The sequence below is a fragment of the Trichechus manatus genome, unplaced genomic scaffold (assembly GCF_000243295.1).
Source record: "Trichechus manatus latirostris isolate Lorelei unplaced genomic scaffold, TriManLat1.0 scaffold00390, whole genome shotgun sequence".
NCBI classification, from domain to species: domain Eukaryota; kingdom Metazoa; phylum Chordata; class Mammalia; order Sirenia; family Trichechidae; genus Trichechus; species Trichechus manatus.
In genome coordinates this window covers 328358-348068 of record NW_004444326.1, presented here as the reverse complement: position 1 = coordinate 348068, position 19711 = coordinate 328358, and the positions used below count along the sequence as shown (strand labels likewise).

At 36.9% G+C, this 19711-nt stretch overlaps 1 protein-coding gene across 1 annotated transcript in view; it reads left to right on the top strand.

The window, feature by feature from the left end:
• Positions 1-9229: 9229 nt before the first annotated feature.
• TSBP1 (testis expressed basic protein 1) overlaps positions 9230-19711 on the top strand; it is a gene marked incomplete at its 5' end in the record, with an annotated part of 67176 nt that continues 56694 nt past the window's right edge. The window contains 6 exons of the mRNA XM_004391003.1: positions 9230-9328; positions 10110-10142; positions 10968-10997; positions 12934-12966; positions 13053-13082; positions 13174-13194. Of these exons, the coding sequence (XP_004391060.1) occupies positions 9230-9328; positions 10110-10142; positions 10968-10997; positions 12934-12966; positions 13053-13082; positions 13174-13194 (246 nt within the window). The remainder of the gene's footprint in view (positions 9329-10109; positions 10143-10967; positions 10998-12933; positions 12967-13052; positions 13083-13173; positions 13195-19711) is intronic.

Sequence of the window (19711 nt, the reverse complement as noted above, 5' to 3'; positions counted from 1 at the left end):
AATATGAGAAAGTATAAAGAAGAAAATAAATTCACCATAATACCCCAATGAGTTGTTGTTGTCACTTGCCATTGAGTCAGCTCCAACTTATGGCAACCTTATTATAACAGAAGGAAATGTTGCCTGGTCCTGTACCATCTTCATGACCATTGGTATGTTTGGGTCCATTGTCATGGCTATTGTGTCAATCCATCTTATTGAGGGTTTCTCTCATTTTCATTGACATCTACTTTACCAAACATGATGCCCTGTTCTAGCGATTGGTCTTTCCTGATGATGTAGCCAAAGTAAGCAAGACAAAGTCTTGCCATCTTCACTTCTAATGAACATTCCACTTGTATTTCTTCTAAAACTGATTTGTTCTCTCTTCTAGCAGTCATGGTATATTCAGTATTTTTCACCAATATCACAATTCAAATAGATAGTTTATCTAGAATGTAGGTAACATTCCCCCTCGTTTTAGCATGTTTAGCCTTTCCTAAGGACATTGCTTTCTGACTGCATCCTGAAATATGCACCAAGATGCTATCTTACTCTAAACAGGAAGTTTTTTATTTATTTTTTTATTGTACTTTAGATGAAGGTTTACAGAACAAATAGTTTCTTATTAAACAGTCAGTACACATATTGTTTTATGACCTTGGTTAACAACCCCATGACATATCAACACTCTCCGTTCTCTACCTTGGAGGACTTTTTTTTTTTTTTGGTGAAAATTTACATAGCCAAAGATAAACCATTTCAAAAATTTCCACATGTACAATTCAGTGACATCGATCACATTCTTCCAGTTGTGCTGCTATTCTCACTATGCTTTTTCAAATTATTCCATCACCCTTATCTTCAACTCACTCTCCCCTAGGCTTCCCGTCAAACCTTTTGAGCTGCTGTTGTCAATTTGATCTCACATAGATAATTCTTTTTTTTTTTTTGTACTTTAGATGAAGGTTTACAGAACAAATAATTTCTCATTAAACAGTTGTACACATATTGCTCTATGACAATGGTTAACCCCACAACGTGTCAACACTGTCCCTTCTCAACCTTGGGTTCCCTATCACCAGCTTTCCTGTCCCCTCCTTCCTTCTAGTCCTTGTCCCTGGACTGCTGTGCCTCATTAGTCCCGTTTTGTTTTATGTGGCTGTCCAACCCCCGGCTGAACAGTGAATTTCGGGAGTGACTTCACCACTGAGCTAAAAGGGTGTCTGGGGGCCATACTCTCAGGGTCTCTCCAGTGTCTGTCAGGCCAGTAAATCTGGTCTTTTTTTGTTGTTAGAATTTTGTTCTACATCCTTCTCCAGCTCTGTCCAGGACCCTCTGTTGTGATCCTGGTCAGAGCAGTCAGTGGTGGTAGCCGGGCACCATGTAGGTGTACTGGACTCAGTCTGGTGGAGGCCTTGGTAGCTGTGGACCATTAGTCCTTTGGACTAATCTTTTCCTCGTATCCTGTTTTCTTCATTCTCCCTTGCTCCCGAAGGGGTGAGACCAGTGGAGTATCTTAGATGGCTACTCACAGGCTGTTAAGACCCCAGACACTACTCACCAAGGTAGAATGTAGAACACTGTCTTTATAAACTGTGTTATACCAGTTGAGCCAGATGTTCCCTGAGACCATGGTCCCCACAGCCCTCCGCCCAGTAATTCAGTCCCTCAGGCAGTTTGGATGTGTCTATGGAGCTTCCATGACCTTTTCTTGTACAAGTTGTGCTGGCTTCCCCAGTATTGTGTACTGTCTTACCCTCCACCAAAGTTACCACTTATCTATTATCTGTTTAGTCCCCACCACCACCCCTCCCATCCCTCTTAACCAACAAAGATTGTTTCCTTTTGTGAGTAAATTTTTACATGAGTTTTTTCGGTAGCGGTCTCATACAATATTTGTCCTTTTGTGATTGACTTATTTCACTCAGCAGTAATGTCATCCAATTTGATCCCTGTTATGAGATGCTTCACAGATTCATCATTGTTCTTTATTGTTGCATAATACTCCATTGTGTGTATGTACCATAGTTTATCTATTCATCTGTTGATGGGCATCTAGGTTATTTCCATCTTTTTGCTCTTGTGAACAATGCTGCCACGAACATGGGTGTGCATATGTCTATTCATGTGACGGCTGTTATTTCTCTAGGATATATTCCTACGAGTGGGATTGCTGGAACTTATGGAGTTTCTATTTCTAGCTTTCTAAGGAAGTGCCATATGATTTTTCAAAATTGTTTTATCATTATGCATTCCCACCAGCAGTGCGTAAGAGTTCAGACCTCCCCGCAGCCTCTCCAACATTTGTCACTTGAGGTCTTTTTGATTTGTGCCAGTAATGCCGGGGTGAGATGGTATCTCATTGTGGGTTTAATTTGCATTTCTCTAATGGCTAGTGATCACGAGCATTTCTTCATGTGTCTGTTGGCCGCTTGAATGTCTTCTTTGGTGAAGTGTCTGTTCATTTCCTTTGCCCATTTTTTAATAGGATTACTTGTCTTTTTGTTGTAGAGGTGTTGGATTTTCTTGTAGATTTTAGAGATTAGACCTTTGTCTGACTTGTAATGTTCAAAAAAATTTTCCCAGTCTTTAGGTTCTCTTTTTACTCTTTTGGTAAAGTCTTTTGATGTGCATAAGTGTTTAATTTTTAGAAGATCCCAGTTATCTAGCTTATCTTCTGGAGTATCTGTGTTGTTGGTTATGGTTTGTACCCTTTTAATGCTGTGTATTACGGCCTCTAGCGTTGATCCTATTTTTTCTTCTATGAACTTTATAGTTTTTGGCTTTATATTTAGGTCTTTGATCCATTTTGAATTAATTTCCACTTATGGTGTGAGGTGTGGGTCCTGTTTCATTTTTTTGCAGATGGACAACCAGTTTTGCTAGCACCATTTTGTTAAAAAGACTGTCTGTTTCCCATTTGATGGTCTTTGGGCTCTTGTCGAAGATCAGGTGACCATAGGTGGATGGATTTACATCTGGGTTCTCAATTCTGTTCCACTGGTCAATGTATCTGTCATTGCACCAGTATCAGGTTGTTTTGACTACTGTAGTTGTACAGTAGGTTCTGAGGTCAGATACTGTGATTCCTCCTACTTTATTCTTCTTCTTCAATAGTGCTTTACTTATCTGGGGCTTCTTCCCTTTCCATATAAAGTTAATGATTAGTTTTTCCACCTCTTTAAAGAATGTCGTTGGTACTTGGATCAAGATTGCATTGTACTTGTAAATCACTTTTGGTAGAATTGTCATTTTCACAATGTTGAGTCTACCTATCCATGAGCACGGTATGTTTTTCCATTTATGTAGATCCCTTTGGGTTTCTTGCAGTAGTGTTTTGTAGTTTTCTTTGTATAGGTCTTTTACACCCCTGGTTAGATTTATTCCTAAGTATTTTATTTTTTTAGGGGCTGTTATAAATGCTATTATTTTCCTGAACTTCTTTTCATCATTCTCTTTATTGGGGTATGGAATCCAATTGATTTTTGTATGTTTGTCTTGTATCCTGCTACTCTGCTGAATTTTTCTATTAGTTTCAATAGTTTTATCATGGAGTCTTTGGGGTTTTCTAAGTATAGTATCATATCATCTGCAAATAGGGACAGTTTAACTTCTTCATTACCAATTTGGATGCCTTTTATTTCTTTTTCTTGCCTTATTGCTCTGGCTAGGACTTCCAGTGCGATGTTAAATAGGAGTGGAGATAAAGGGCATCCTTCTCCTGTTTCTGTTCTCAAGGGGAATGTTTTCAGCCTCTCTCCATTAAGAATGATGTTGGCCATTGGTTTTGCATAGATGCCCTTTATCATGTTGAGAAGTTTCCCTTCTATACCTATTTTATTGAGAGTTTTTATCAGGAATGGGTGTCGGACTTTGTCGAATGCCTTTTCTGCATCAATTGACAAGATCATGTGATTCTTTTCTTTCCTTTTACTTATGTGGTGGATTATGTTGATTGATTTTCTAATGTTGAACCATCCTTTCATAGCTGGTATGAATCCTACTTGGTTGTGGTGTATTATTTTTTTGATATGATGCTGAATTCTATTGGCTAGAAGTCTGTTGAGAATTTTTGCATCTATATTCATGAGAGATATTGGTCTGTAATTTTCTTTTTTTGTGGCGTCTTTGCCTGGTTTTGGTATCAGGGTTATGCTGGACTTCATAAAATGAATTCGAAAGTAACAAATAGTTGTAGTAGTACTAGTACAAGGTATTCTCTGAATGTTTGGTAGAATTCTCCAGGAAAGCCATTTGGGCCAGAGCCTTTTTTTGTTGGAAGTTTTTTTATTACCTTTTCAATCTCTTCTCTTTTATGAGTCTGTTCAGATTTTCAACATCACTTTGTGTTAGTTTGGGTAGGTCGTGTGTTTCTAGAAATTCGTCCATTTCCTTTAGGTTTTCAAATTTGTTGGAATACAGTTTTTCATAATACTCTGTTATAATCCTTTATTTATTTCAGTTGAGTCTGTTGTAATGTCCCCCATTCCATTTCTTATTTGGATTATTTGCATCCTCTCCTTAAACGGAAAGTTTTAAAGAAGTCACACTGTGATTATTTTATAGCAGAAGCAGAAGTAATTTTTTTGCCCCGAATGTCTGGGCCAAAGTAGTCTCATCCATATGCTGCAGCTCAAAATTATTTAGTCTTGAGAGATAACGGCCTCAGGAATCTGAGCAAATCCAAAGCTGTTTTGTGAGAAAAAATGTGGGACAAATGTAAGCCCGCCCCAATGGAGTATAGAGGTTTTCTCCATTTTTAGAGAAAGTCAGCTCTTTCCTCTGTCCAACAAGTTGCCAACTGTGTCATCTATCAAGGGTATTTAAATTATACGGATCCCCTATGAATCAACAATCAGGTAGTCTGCAACTTAGGACATATTCTAGTTACACTGCCCATTTTTTTCTTTTTGTACATCTTATCCTTAGTAATATGTACTACTTACAGTGTTGCAGCATATGATTTGCTGTTGTTATCATTCTCAGATGTAATGTTTCCAACCTCCAAAGACAAATGATGATCGGATTTATAAAAATACTGATAATAAAAGGCAATAATAATGCACACTTTAAAAACAAATAAGACATTCAACTTACATCAGAACCAACTTATGATGGATACATTGGAATAGAACACTGTCGTAAGTTGGAGACTACCTATATATAATATGTGGCATTATTATATAGATAAGGAGCCATGGTGGTTAAGTGCTCGACTGCTAACTGTAAAGGTGAGCAGTTCAAACCCACTGGCGGCTCCACAGCATAAAGATGTGGCAGTCCCGTTTTGTACAGATTGCAGCCTTGGAAAGCCTATGGGGCAGTTGCACTCTGTCCTACAGGGTCGCTATGAGTCTGAATCGACTTGATGGCAATGGGTTTGTTTTGGGTTTTGTTTTGGTTATTATATAGAATGGCATTATTAACTTAAAATTTTCTCACCTCACTCAAATGTCTGGATTAAAAGACAAGTACACTTTAAGATGGGAAGGCAGAGAGAGTTAGGAGCTGGTTGAATGTTCATGGGGAATCAGGGGCGGAGGGGAGGAGTGTGCTGTTGCAGAATGGGGTGAGCAGCTGGGGTCTCATAACAATGTATGTAAAAAAAAATTTGTATGGGTGACTAACTTGAAATGTAAACTTCTTTTAATTACAACAATAAAAATATATAAATAAAAGACAAGTACACTTTAATCTACATGCCTTGATTAACAGCTATAGTCAGACAAGGTATATGGACGAAAGAGAATGCTTGCAATTCAGTATTCTACATTTCTTAAACTTTAACTTCCATCAAGTCAAATCCATAGAAAGTTACATATCTGAGTTCTTTCCACATTATTTCATTCTCCTTGTTAGTGGTTTAGAATTTTTATTGTGTATAATCAGTTTTCTAAAATAAATCAAATATAGTATTGTCAAAAATTAGGTATTTAGCAAAGGGGGTATTTTGTTGTGTTGCTTTGGTTTGGGTTTAGGTTTGGGCTTTATGATGGTGGCGTTGGTTATCATGGTAATACCACAGAATCATCATGTTTCCTGCCATTAGAATTTTGCACCCAGTTTACATTTAGTCTATAGCAACAGACCTGCAATTCAGAAAACAGGCTGAGGTGTTAATCTATTTTGTAAAATGTTATAGAACCAAATGCTGTTAAGTCTATTACAGTATGCTAGCAACAGTCAGAATTATATAATTGATCATCATAATTGACTACTGGAATTGCAATGGTTCCAACAACTTTGTAATATAACTTAAGAATCAGTCTGTATTAATAGATTAATCGTAACAGAATTAAAATACAGAGTTACTATTGAAACATCAGCAATTTAAATTTATACATGTAAAAACATTAAATGGTCTCTCTCCCATCAGCCTAGACCATAAAAACAGGCCAAATCAAGATTTCAACTATTAAAATTGTTTTTAAAAAACAAAAATCATCCAGAGTGGCCCCAGATCTGGTGAATGTAACATCCTAAAACTGGACGACACTACCCTCCTCCCCCAGTGGCTGACTGCTTAGCCTGGAATATACAACCACGGACAACAGGCCTCCTACCCGTTGCTGTCAAGTTGATTCAAACTCATAACAACCCTATAGGACAGGGTAGAACTGCCCCCACTAGGTGTCCAAGGAACAACAGGTAGATTTGAACTGCCGGCCTTTTGATTAGCAGCGTAGGCCCAAATAAAATGTGGTTTTCTGAAAAGAGCATGGGTGGGTTTTGGAGTCAGAAACTCTGTCATTTGTTGGCTGGGTGATTTCAGGTGTTTCTCTCAGACTCACAGGATATCAGTGTGAAGGTTATTGCAGATTAAATGAGTTTGTGCTCTAAAGAACCTAGTATGGAGTCTTATAGCTCTTACACACTCAATAAAAGAGAGTTTTATTATTCTTTCTTCTTGCTCATCACTGTGGCTTATCAAATTCCATTCACTGGCTAACTGTTCTTAGCACCGAAAATCTCCTGATTTTACTAACTTCAACAACTCAACTTCTTTGAATCACCCTTCATTTGTTTCAAGGCCCCTCTTTTTAAATAAATACAGGGGTTCTCTCATTTTAAATTATCAAATATTTTTTGCCTCTGCTGTGAAAGAGTCTCAGCCTCAAGAGTTACAAAGACAAATGAGACACAACCTCTGGCCTCAAAATCTCTGGAAAATTAGAAATTATTCCAGAGCCAAGATATAGTGAGTTACTCTCCAGCATCCTATCTAAGTTTTAGGTTCTCAAAATGTCCTTAAATCTGCTCAGCCTCTTGATGTCCTCTTCCTTTCCTCTGGCCTCTCTAGGGTTCTAATTCTTTGTTATGACACAGATTCCAGAACCTACATAGGCCATACTCCCTTGGTCTGCTTAGTTCTGATCAGTCTGAGCTACACAATTTCTCAGTGACTCTCTGTATTCTTGTCTACAAGGGCCTCGCTCACACACAAGTTCATACTGCCGGAAACAGTGAACTTAAGTTGATCATTTTATCTTTAACTCTCTGACAAAGAAGTCCAGATGACACAGAACTCACTGAAGACAATTGGAAAATGGCACTGAAGACAACTGGAAAATGGCAGTCTTGGGTATGAACAAATTCCCTCTCTGAGGCTTCCTTGTCCTTATTTGTTCAGGTGTCTTCCCTTCATGGACTTTAACATAACTGCTTTATCTTTCTTGCCTTCTTTATTTTCCAATTCAATATCCTTTCTCTCACTCTCACTGATTATTCTGAGAGCCTGGGGAAAAAACCCACAGTCAATGGAACTTTTGAGTGAGAGTAATGATTTCTCCTTTGGTTTCCAAAGTTTGAACTTATCAAATAAAATAATGATCCTCCATAGTACTATAGGATCACTAAGAGTCGGAACCAACTCGATGGCACCTAACAACAACAATAGTACTATGAAAATTTCTCACCCCTTTATCTCCCTTTCTGTAGTATTGTTCACTTTATAATCTGCCTCAACTCTGAGAAATAATGACTTGCTCATATTTTACTCATCAATTGAGTGGATCATTTTTTAGCTGCCCTATAGCCAGAGCTTTTCAGACACTACCTAAAGGGGAGTGCTGCTTGCCATAAACTTGATCCTAGTACATCACTTGGTTTTTCCTGCCTCTGCTAATAGTTATTTCACACCCAGTTGCAAAATTCTGACTCACATGCCAGGGGGCAGGCTATTTAAGGTTCATTTTAGTGGTGCATTAGGAGTAAATCTCTGAAAGTTGATTTGGCCATGGGAGAATTTTCTCACATGACCCAACGCCTAAAAGACTCAGTAGACATGTGCCTAATTTAACTCAGTTGGAGGTGTGTTACTGCATCCTGAGGTAGATTTATCTATTACTTTTTTTTTTCTTTTTTTTTTTTTTTGCAGTAGCCTTAATCCTGGTACAATTTTCTTAGCTCTTCAGAGTTCAATTTTCTTCAGCATTTTGTACTATCACAAGTAAATGTATGGCTCTTTCCTTCCTTCCTTCCTTCTTCCAAAAGCCTTTATAACCTTTGTTCTTCATGACCATAGAAAGGTATCTAATTAATATTTTCTCTCCTACAACACAGAAACAAACACAGGTTGGGTAGTCCTGGCACGCTTTGGTTCCGTTAACCACAGTAACAAACTTCACAAGTATCCATCTTACCATGAGGGGCTGGCTCAAGTGTGATGACTGACAGGTCTTTCTAAGTGATAGGACATTTCTGACCACTGTTGTGGCTCTCATTAATATGACCATCTTGAATCAACATTCTTCAGTCAGGGGACTCTGAAGTTTTTTGATTGCTCATCCATGTAAAACATTTTGAGCATGATTTCTCTATATATGTATATTTATAAATTTTTTGAATGTACTACTGTATTAACCATGTATATTTTAAAACAGAAAATCTGGAAATTTTAAAGACATTAGATTAAAAATAAAAGTCCTAATATGGATTGCTTTGCAGACCACTGATTCCCTCTAATCTTCTCCTGCCTGGAGAGTAAGGATTTCAACTGAAGAGGAAATTGGTCAGTTTTCCAACTCTAAACAAGAGTACACAACATCTGAGTATCTGACCAAAAGGACCACTATAAGAACTAAGAAATAGGCAAGGGAAGGATTGGGACAGTAAGATGAAGAAGTTAAAGGAAGAAAGGAGTTGACGTGGGGAAAAGGGAAAAAAAGTCTATCTGGTAAAGAGTAAGAGGTGACCAGAAGTTGTCTCTGATAATGACTCCATCTGCATAAACAGGCTTACAGGTGAGCTTTTCTTTCAGAAATAACTTTGGCTGTCATCCTGACTCTACTGGGACTTGCTATTCTGATCATTTTACTAGCAAGATGGACACGACGCAAGCAAAATGGTGAGTGAAATGAGTCAAAATGGAAATTCCCTGGGAAAGTCACAGAGGGAGGGATGTCAAGATTCAGTCTGAATTTGTCTCTTCTTATGAGATATCTAGAGACTTTAGCAATATTCTGGAAATCTGTTTCAAAGCAGGAGTCAAAGAATATCTGACCTATTAGTGATTCCCTTTGCACTTGTAAATTCCCAAAGCTCACATTGCCAATAACACCAACCAAGAAAAAGAAAAAAAAGCACAGATTGATAATAAGAAGAATACTTTAAAAAGAAAATTATCTGAGTTACAAGAGAAATTACCAAAGTAACAAATGAAAGAGAGATGACATAAGCTAGTAGACATGAATAGTTAGTTTCATATGGAAAAAACTGGAGAATGTTAGTGACTTAATAGGAAGAGATTATAAGAAGAGACAAATACAAAGTAATGTTGGTCAATAAACAGAGATTGGAATCATAAAAGCAATGATCTATTTCTACGCCATAAGGTCTCTCTGTCCAGGATTTTTCTCAGTATCTCTCCCACTCCTTTCCAGTCAGCTGAATCCCCTGCCTATTTCTCAACCTCAGTGCCTGTCAACCCTCAGAGAATAAGTTGTGTGAGAGGATAGATAGAATTGGGATGGGTGGAGGTGCCAGAGGTGGGAACCAGTAATGCCTTTTATCAAGAGGGCCACCTTGGGAGCAAAGAAGAGCAGTTTAGGGTGAGGAGAGTTGGCCCAGGGAAAAGAACTCCTTTCACAAGTAGCTCATAGGAATATTTTTGCTTAATTTTTCCACAGACATTGAAGTCTCAAGATACAGTTCAGAACAAAGTAAGTATGAGAAAAAGAAAGATAAGCATTTATGTCATTTCTATTAAGCAGGGACCAAATCTGTCTTATTTACCATTATAGTTCCAGCACCTTGCATAGTGCATCATTGCATGAACTAAACTTCTAAGTTACTGGGAGAAATCCACCAGAGGTTTCTGAGACACACTGAGTACAAAACTGAAGGTGGGAAGAGTGAATTAGTAGTAGGTGAGTCTGCATGATTCTGAGGCTCCCTTCAGAGACCTTCTGAGCAGCAACAGAGACACCAAGGTGACAAAAGGAAATAAGAGATTACTCAGCATGGAGCAGATGGTTCAACAGAAGGTCTAAGTCAGGTGGTGAAGCCCTCAGTCAGATAGCTGGACAGAGTTCAGGCTGGATAGAAGAGTCTAAATGTAGCCAGGAATAATGAGAGTGAACACAGTTAAGGTGATTAGGACTGAAAAGAAAAGTACCAAGTTCAAGATCTGAAGAGGTGAAGCAGGAGAGTTTCAGAGAGATTTCAAGGTTGCTAAGAAAAATAGCTCAGGATTGGTAAGAGAGGATAAACAGGAGCTAGGTGCTGAAATACCAAGAGGGAAAAACAACTCTGAGAACCCCCTCTGACTATCATTTAGCCTGGCTAATATTATGAAACTGGTGACCAGCGTGGTCAGTTACCACTGCTACTTACGCATATTCCCTAGTCTCTTCCCTGTGAAGTAAATTACGTCACATAATCATTCACCATTCAGAGTCCATGTCTACATTAGCTCTCAGAGTCTTAAATAAAGCTTCACTAATATACAAGAAGCAAAATCATGGAGCTCTCCTTTTTTTTTCCAGGTGGTCTTCTAGAATATGAGGATGGTAGAGGTAAGTAGATTAGAAACTTCCAGAGAATGAAAGGATGAATGTGGTCTTTAGAAAACAAAATGGTCTCATCTTCCTTATAGCATGATTTGTTAGGTCAGTACATCTTTCGTTATTACAATATCCAACTGCCTATTCATCTCTCTATGCATATATATATGTAGGCTTCCCTGGGTAACACAGACAGTTAAGCACTTGACTACTAGCTGAAAGACTGGCAGTTCAAACCCACCCAGAGGTGCCTCAAAAGAAAGGCCTGGCAATCTGCTTCCAAAAGGTCATAGCCTTGAAAACCCTATGGAGCAGTTTTACTCTGCGCATATGAATCAGGATCGCCATGAATCAGAATCAACTCTATGGCAACTAACAATAATAACATGCATATATATACACACTAAAGAATTGTGCATTTTTTTCTCAGAAAAGGCAAATATATTCCCTCTCTAAGATTATAAAAGAATTCATTTCCAGCTTGCATGCTTACCCCGAGATCTCAGAAAGGTTAAGAGACCTCTCTGACACAATTTCCTGGGTATGTAAAATTGGGATATAATACATAATTCACAGATTGTTATGAAGATTAAATGAGATATTTTACGTGAAAAGATACTTTGTAAGCTATAAAATACAATAGGTGAGCAGAACTTATATTATTATCCCCATTTTAGAAAATGAAATTAATGCTCAAAAAGGTTAAGAGACTTACCCAAGTTCATCTAGTTAGTGAAGGTTGTCTTTGTTAGCTGCCGTTGAGTTAGCAACCTGTGGCATCCACACATATAATAAGACCAAACTGTTGTGATACATAGGGTTTTCACTGGCTGATTTTCAGAAGTAGATTGTCAGGCTTTCCTTCTTAGTCTGTCTTAGTATAGAAGCTCCGCTGAATCTGATTCATCATCACAGCAACACGTAAATCTCCACTGACAGACAATGGTGGCTGTGCTTGAGGTGCATTGGCCAGGAATCCAACCCAGGTATCCTACATGGAAAGTGAGAGTTCTACCACTGAACCACCACTGCCCTCGGTTAGTAAAAGAGATGGATACTAAACCCAAATTTTCTGACTCTGAGTATAGTACTCATATTCTTACAACATACTACCCTCCACTTAGTTTATGACTAAAAAGACTCATTTTAGACTAAACTTCAGTCCATTATTGATAGAGCTATGCCTTGTACCCCAAGTCTAGGCATGTGGTCTGACATAAATAGGCATACTTATAGGAATAATGATAAAGCTTATTTGAAATAAAACTTCCCCAGATAGCTAATGATTGTGAGGAGTTTCCAAGGCACTGTGCTACTTTTTGTAGGGACACACACTGCTCTTATTTTGATGTACCATGGCTGTTCTTAAACTCCACACCCAATCCCCCATTGTTCTCTCTCATCTGCTCACCAGAGCTGGTTACTGACCGGCCCTACCTTCAGAAGGCATCAAGAGCCACTACAACTGCTAGTTCTTCTGCTAGAAGTCATTAAGGTTGTCCAGACTAGGTCCACAGCCAAACCAGGACTATGGAGTTATGCAGTTGTAGATGTGGACGCAATCTCATACACACACACACACACACACAAACACACACACTTGCACATGCATGATACAAGAATATAGTTTCATATAACCAAGAGTTGAGGAAAGAAAAGGGGAGGTAGCTTGGTCCCTCTGCTTACTGTCCATGTCCCACACTTGGGCTGTTAGTCCTTTCCTCCCCTCCTTTCCTCTATGATTCATTTGCTATGATCAACAAGAGGAGCAAAGGAGCATTGCACCCCCTATCTCTTTCTTTCTGAAATGGAACCCAAAGCAAATGGGAACATTTGAGGAAAGTAGCAAAATCTCTTAGTCGTTGCTTACTTAGTAGGTGATGAAACTTAACTTCTTAATAAGCTGTTGGAAACCTGACTGTTTTTTTCTTTTTTTTTTTCCCAAAAGCTTTTCCCTCTCAGAAATCTAAGAGAGGAAGAGGTAAGCAGATGTCCATCTAATCAGAAAATAACATAGATATAAGATGCCCAGGTAGACTTATATTATGTTTTCATCTTCTCCTTTAGGATTCCGACATGCATATTCAACAGAGAGTGGTAAATAAATTAGATACTGTATTTCTAAGAAATTAGTACAGAAAATGTTTATGAGAAATTAAGAATCTCATTTTTTTCTTCAATCTTCTAGACACTTCATATGATGATCGAGGTAAGTATACTTACAGACTATAGTGAAATTAAAGGAAAATCAATATTTCTTTATGCCATAACTTGAGAGACTATAAAACCTGCCATGGTAAAGAGACAAGAAATCAAAGTAGTATATAGAAGATCTAGAGAAATGGTCAGAAACTTTCACCTTCCCATATGAGGCACCTTCTTCCTCACTACTATCCAATTTCTCTTCCATTCACTTTCCAATCAGTTAAAAAATGTAACCTTTAATAGTCCTCAACAGAAATTCAACATCCCAGGCCTCAGAAATGGTAACCACTTAGTGTGCCTTTCTTAATCTAAATGTTAAGAAATGGAGAAATAAATTCCTGAAAATTACATTAGGGTATGGCTCGCGCAATGAAATGTCAAAGGCACAGATAAGTGCTGCTATTGTCTACCGTTGTCATTTACATCTTGTGTTTCTTGGGAAATAAACCTCCTCAGTAACAGTTAATCATTGGAACACCACATTTAACCAATGCAAGAAGTTTCTTCAATGCGAGGCATTTAAAGGCACACAGATAAGCAAAATCAAACTACACATAGTAGAAGAGGGAGAAAATTAACATGCACTCAGCACCTGCTATGTAATAGTCACTCCGATGGGCATTTTTCGTGTTATTCTACTTAATATCCTTAACATCCTACAAACCACCCTGTTAACTACTCAAGGATGAACTACCCAAAAATCCCTCCCTGGCTGTCCAAGACCTCTACTGGCCTACCGGTTGCCCCTTCCTCCGGGTGAATACAGCCCCATGTCAGGGACACTTTTGGAGACTTCAATCCCCACACCCTTTTGTGCAGTAAACAACTTACACAGCCATAATGCATTGACCCTTCAGATGAATAAGTGGCATCTCACTCTTACCATATTCAAAACCCAAGTCCTGATCCCTCCTACGCACAGGTAGTGGCACCTACATTCACCTCGTTGCTCAGGCCATCTACTTTGGAGTCATCTTTAACTCCTTCTTTCTCTCACTGTCTTCATTCAAGCCATCAGTAAATCTTATCACTGACACTTTCAAATTATATTCCAAAACAGGCCACTCTTCACCACTCCCACCATCACAGTCGTAGCCCAAACACCAACATCTCTTGCCTGAACTACTGCAATTGCCTCCTAGCTGGTCTCCTGATTTTTTTACTCTATTCCTTTTATAGTCTATTCTCCTCAATAGAGTCAGGGTGATCCTTCATAAGTAGTTCTTAAGTCAATCAATCATTTTACTATATATTGTCATTCCTGATTTAGAGAAGAGAAAACTTCTGCATAAAAATGTAAGTGACTTGCCTAACCTGGACATGAACTTAAAATTGTCTGACTCCAAATGTCATGTAGTTACTTTATTCTTACACAACTTAGTAGCATCTTAAATATTACTTTTCTGGTTATAGATCTTTAGTGTACAGTCTGCAAGCTTAGCGTCTTTCTATTCTAGGCTCCTCTTACATTCTTAGGGAAAAACTTGAATCAGTAAATACTTTATTGTTGTCTGGATAAGCCATAATTTAAAATTTATAAAGCCACATGGCAGCTTATAGCTCTGAGTTTACAATCATCTCTAAGAGTGCCTTATAATTCTCAATCATCCTAAGCTTCTAAGTTCCCAAGCTCTACTGATCTTTCCCTCCATCCTTTCTGGACGTAAAAATCTAAATTTTCTGCTCAACCTGAGGCTATGGAGATCCTCTGACAGGAAAGTACTAGATAATGTCTTTTTGTTGGTTTAGGTACATAAAATTTAGGTACTTAAAGCATAGTTTAATTTAAATATATCATATTATAAAGTTGCAGTGATAATTAATTTAAAAAAACTGAAATTCACTGAATTTATTTTTAATATTATTTTTATAACAATGTAAGTACAAAGTGTATAACAAAAGTGTTCAGCATCTCAGTATTTTCCATTTTTAAAATACCCACGAATCATTAGAAACACATTACTGTGTTCTAGGGTAAAAATTACCACAAAGTTTAGTAAAGCAAAAAGAAAGGTATTATTCTGCATACGTTCAAAGAGGCAAAAGTAGGAAACGGGCGAGCATGCTGCCAGAGTCATGTCTGTCCGAGTCCAAGGAATATTATAGATTCATCAATACGTATTAACATTACAAATGGACAAAACCATTGAAAGCTTCACCTTTTCAGATTGGCTAAAAACTGCTAAATCGCTGTGATTATACATTTTGAATTGTCTTTCTTAATAATCATTGGTACAGGTTTCAGTAATGACAGGAGGGTCTTCACTGGTCCAACAATTCTTTACTATTCACTAAATGCTAATAGAAAAAGAGTGGAGAGTATGTGAGTCTTTTGGAGAGTATGTGAGTCTTTTGTGCTATTTATGATTTGTTTATGTGGCAGACTCGCTAAAAGATGTTTTCCAAGACTGTCCTAGCTATTGTCTTTATACCTCAGGGCCCAGTTGATGTGTCCTGTGAGTCCTTGTGAGTCTAGCTCCAGTGGGTCACATTCTAGGACAGGAAATAATGACTCCAATCTTATCTCTTAAATCAAGTGTAAAACAGAGAAGGTGTTATGTGTTTTTGGGCTTAATTTCCAACACAATGACAACCAAGTATAGAAAAACACTCATTTTCAGAAAAGAAACTGAGAAAAAAATACATGTTGTCTTTACATTTCTGGGTAGATAATTATATTTTAGTAAAATATCAAATTATATTGCCATGCAATGTTAATTTAAATCAACTACAGAGTGTCAGTATTTATTTTCACTCTTTCATGAAAACAGTAGTGATAACATGACTAAAAAAAAAAAAAAAACAAACCAAACCCATTGCCGTTGAGTCGATTCTGACTCATAGCAACCCTATAGGACAGAGTAGAAATAGAACTGCCCTATAGGGTTTCCAAGGAGCAGCTAGTGGATTTGAACTGCTACCTTTTGGTTAGCAGCCAAACACTTAACCACTACACCACCAGGGCTCCGTAACATGACTAGTTTTTGTATAATTTGCTTGGTCCATCTCTAGATCTTTTAGAAAATCTGTTTCCATTACATCACAGAGAAATTAGTTTTAGGTCATAGGATGCACATCCAATCACAATAAAGATAAGCATATTTACCCATTATCATTTTCTATATCTTCATTGAACTTGAATTCTCAATCAGCTGAGGAAACATTTTACCATTCCTTTTCTTATTTGGCCTCGACTTATTTTATAGCTAATATATTCGTTTCAATATTTCCACGTGCGGTTTATTATTTCTTCTCATTATACATATTTACCTTAGTTAATCTTTACCTGCTTTTTTATGACATGTAACTCACACACTAAACCACAAGAAGATTTTGCCTCCAGTTTCTTGCATGTTTGGATATTTGAGGCTCTTGACTGGGTAATCTTCTGTAATGATACTCAATCTACAGAAACAGAAAAGCCGAACTGATTTTTCTTCATTTTGTTTGTGTGTTTTCAGAGGGATCCAAAGGAGATTTCAGTAAGTATTCTCTTGTTTTTCAACAAAAACCTGCTTCGAATTCATAACATTTCCCTAGATGGGAAATGCTTTGAGGAAAGGGAAATCCTATCTGTTCATATGAAGATTAAACAATAGATAAAGTCTTCAAGTGTGGGTTTAGAATGGTCTGTCAGCAACAACCAAGGTTCCAAACTTCTGTAAGGAAAGGAAAGGATTGAGGAAAGGATGAGTGAGAGAGAAGGAAAGTGAGAGACATAAAGGGCAGTGAAAAAAGAAAAAAAAAGAGAAGGAAGGCAGGGAGGGAGAAATGAAAATAGGGAAAAAATGGAGTCCACAAAGTTTTATCTTTGTACTGAAAGGTTTCAATCCTTTATAGAGATTAGAAGGAAAAGAGACAGCGGGTGAGAGTGGCCTCCAGGACCCATCGCCAGGTCAACAGGCCTTCCTGAGCCTGGGCTGTAACTCCCGAAAAGGGTTCATAATGATTGAAATTGATATGCTAAATTGGGGATCCAAATTCTGTTGATTCACCTCATGTTTCTCTTGTGTGCGTGTGTGTGTGTGTGTGTGTGTGTGTGTGTGTGTTTTAGCACCATCAGCCAACTCTCTGGGTAAGTCCTTTGCAATTTTCTTTCAATTCTGCTGCCATCCTGTTTATAAGTCCTATCCTTTCTGTATTTATTTTTCTTTTAAATAATTTTTAAAATGAAGTATGAAAATAATTAACACTTGTAAATCCACCCCTTAGACTTAACAATTGATTATATTTTGTCATATTTCTTAAATTACAGAAATGTTGGAATTCCTTTTGTCCCCATCCTACTCTCATTTCATTCCCTTGTTCTCAAAGAATTATAAATTTATTATAAATCTTCTAATCTATTTCCATACGTTTATATAATTAGTACTTATCACTGAACAATATATAGTATTGTTTTGCATATGTTATTTTTAAAAATTTACCAAAATGGCATCATTTTGACGATATCATTATAACTTGCTTTTCCCCCTAAACATTACGATTTTGAGCTATATAGAAATCCAAGTCATTCCTTTAAATTACTCAATAATATTCAAATTTATGAATTACGATTTTTTTTCTACTTATTCTCTTACTGATGCCTTCTTAATGTTTCCAATTTCTGCTATCACAAATAATGCTGCAAAGAATATCTTTAAGTACATGGAAAACAATTTTTTCAGAGTAGTTGAGGTGGAATTAGTAACTTACATTGTGTGTGAACATTTTTGTAATTTATGCACGTTTTCAATTTTTCTATCTATTGCCTAATTTCACTCCATGGTAGTCACACAGAAAATACATCAACATGTATGAGTGTCCCATTTCTCTGCATCACTAATAATCCCAGATTTTGTCATAATTTCACATTTTTGCCACTTGGAAAGTGTAAAATTTCATTAATTGGCATTCCCCTCTCACTCCTGAAATTGAGTATCTTCTCCTATGTTTACCAGCAATTAGCAATTTAGGCTTCACTTTATACAAATTGGAAACCCTGGTGGTGTAATGATTAAGTGCTGTGGTTGCTAACCAAAAGGTCAGCAGTTGGCATCCATCAGGCACTCCTTGGAAACTCTACAAGGTAGTTCTACTCTGACCTATAGGGTCACTATGACAGCAACAGCTTTGGTGTTTTGTTTTGGTTATACAGATTGCTTGTTCGTTTACTTTACCCATTTATCTATTAGGTTACTAATTTGTAAGAATTCTTTATATATTATGAAAATTAGCCTTTTAAATTTTATGTTAAACATCTGTAAATACCGCCTCCAATTCTCTTAGTTTTAAATTTTTATAGTGTCTCTTGACATTTGAAAGTCTCTATCCTCCCTCACACACACATACATAAAATTTGTTGTAATAAAATTTTTCAATCTTTTGTTTTCTTTTAGAATTTGTGTTTTTTGGCCTTTCTTATCTAGATAGCGCAAAGATGTTATCCTATACTTTCTTTTGATAGATATAATGGTTTTCTTTCCGTATATAGGGCTTTAATCCAAATGAAGTTCTTTTTTGTTTGTTTGTTTTATAAATAGTATAAGATAAGGATCTTATTTTCTTCTTGTATAGAAAACCAGTTGCTCCAACTGGACTGTTTATTGACAAGTGCATTCTATCCTCATTGATTTGTAATGCTACCTTCATCTTATATGCTTGTTTTTTCCCTGGATTTTCTCTTCTGTCCCAATGATCTTTTGTCATTTACTGAACCAATACAAAATTGCTTCCATTGCTAAAGTTTTATGATAACATTTACTACCAAGAATGACACATTCTCTCTCTGTTTTTGTTTTTTGTTTTTCAGAAACGCTTTGGCTATTCTTGGACTTTCACCCAAGAATTTTAGAATCAATTTCTCAAATTCCATAAAAGTTTCATTAGGATTTAATTGGAATTTCATTTGAGTTTATGGATTGATTTACAAGATCGATTCTTCCTGGGCATTAATACGACTATTATTCAAATCTTCTTACGTACCCTTCAATAATGTTCTGTAATTTTCTCCACAAAGGTCTTGTGTATCTTTTGTTAGATTAATTTCCATGCACATATTTTGTTTTGTTCCTGTTGTAAATGATAACTTTTTTTAATCTATTGGATTTTTATAAGTAATTATTGCTGGTTATAAATTGTATGTTGTGTTTTTGAAAGTTGATTTTTTATCTAATCACTTTTCTGAGCTCAGAGTTCTAGTAATTTGTAAATTCTCTTGGATTCTATATGTAGAAAGTCGTATCTGAGAAAACTGACAATTTTTTTTTTTATTGTAATTCAGGTGAAGGCTTACAGAACAAATAGTTTCTCATGAAACTGAAGTACACATGTTGTTTTATGACATTGGTTAACAACCCCACAACATATCAACCCTCTAACTTCTCAACCTTTTTCTTTGGTGAAAATACACATAACCAAAGATACACCATTTCAAAAATTTCTACATGCACAGTTCAGTGACATTGACTACGCTCTTCCAGTTCTGCTGCTATTCTCACTTAAGATGAAGGCTTACAGAACAAAATAGTTTCTCATTTAAC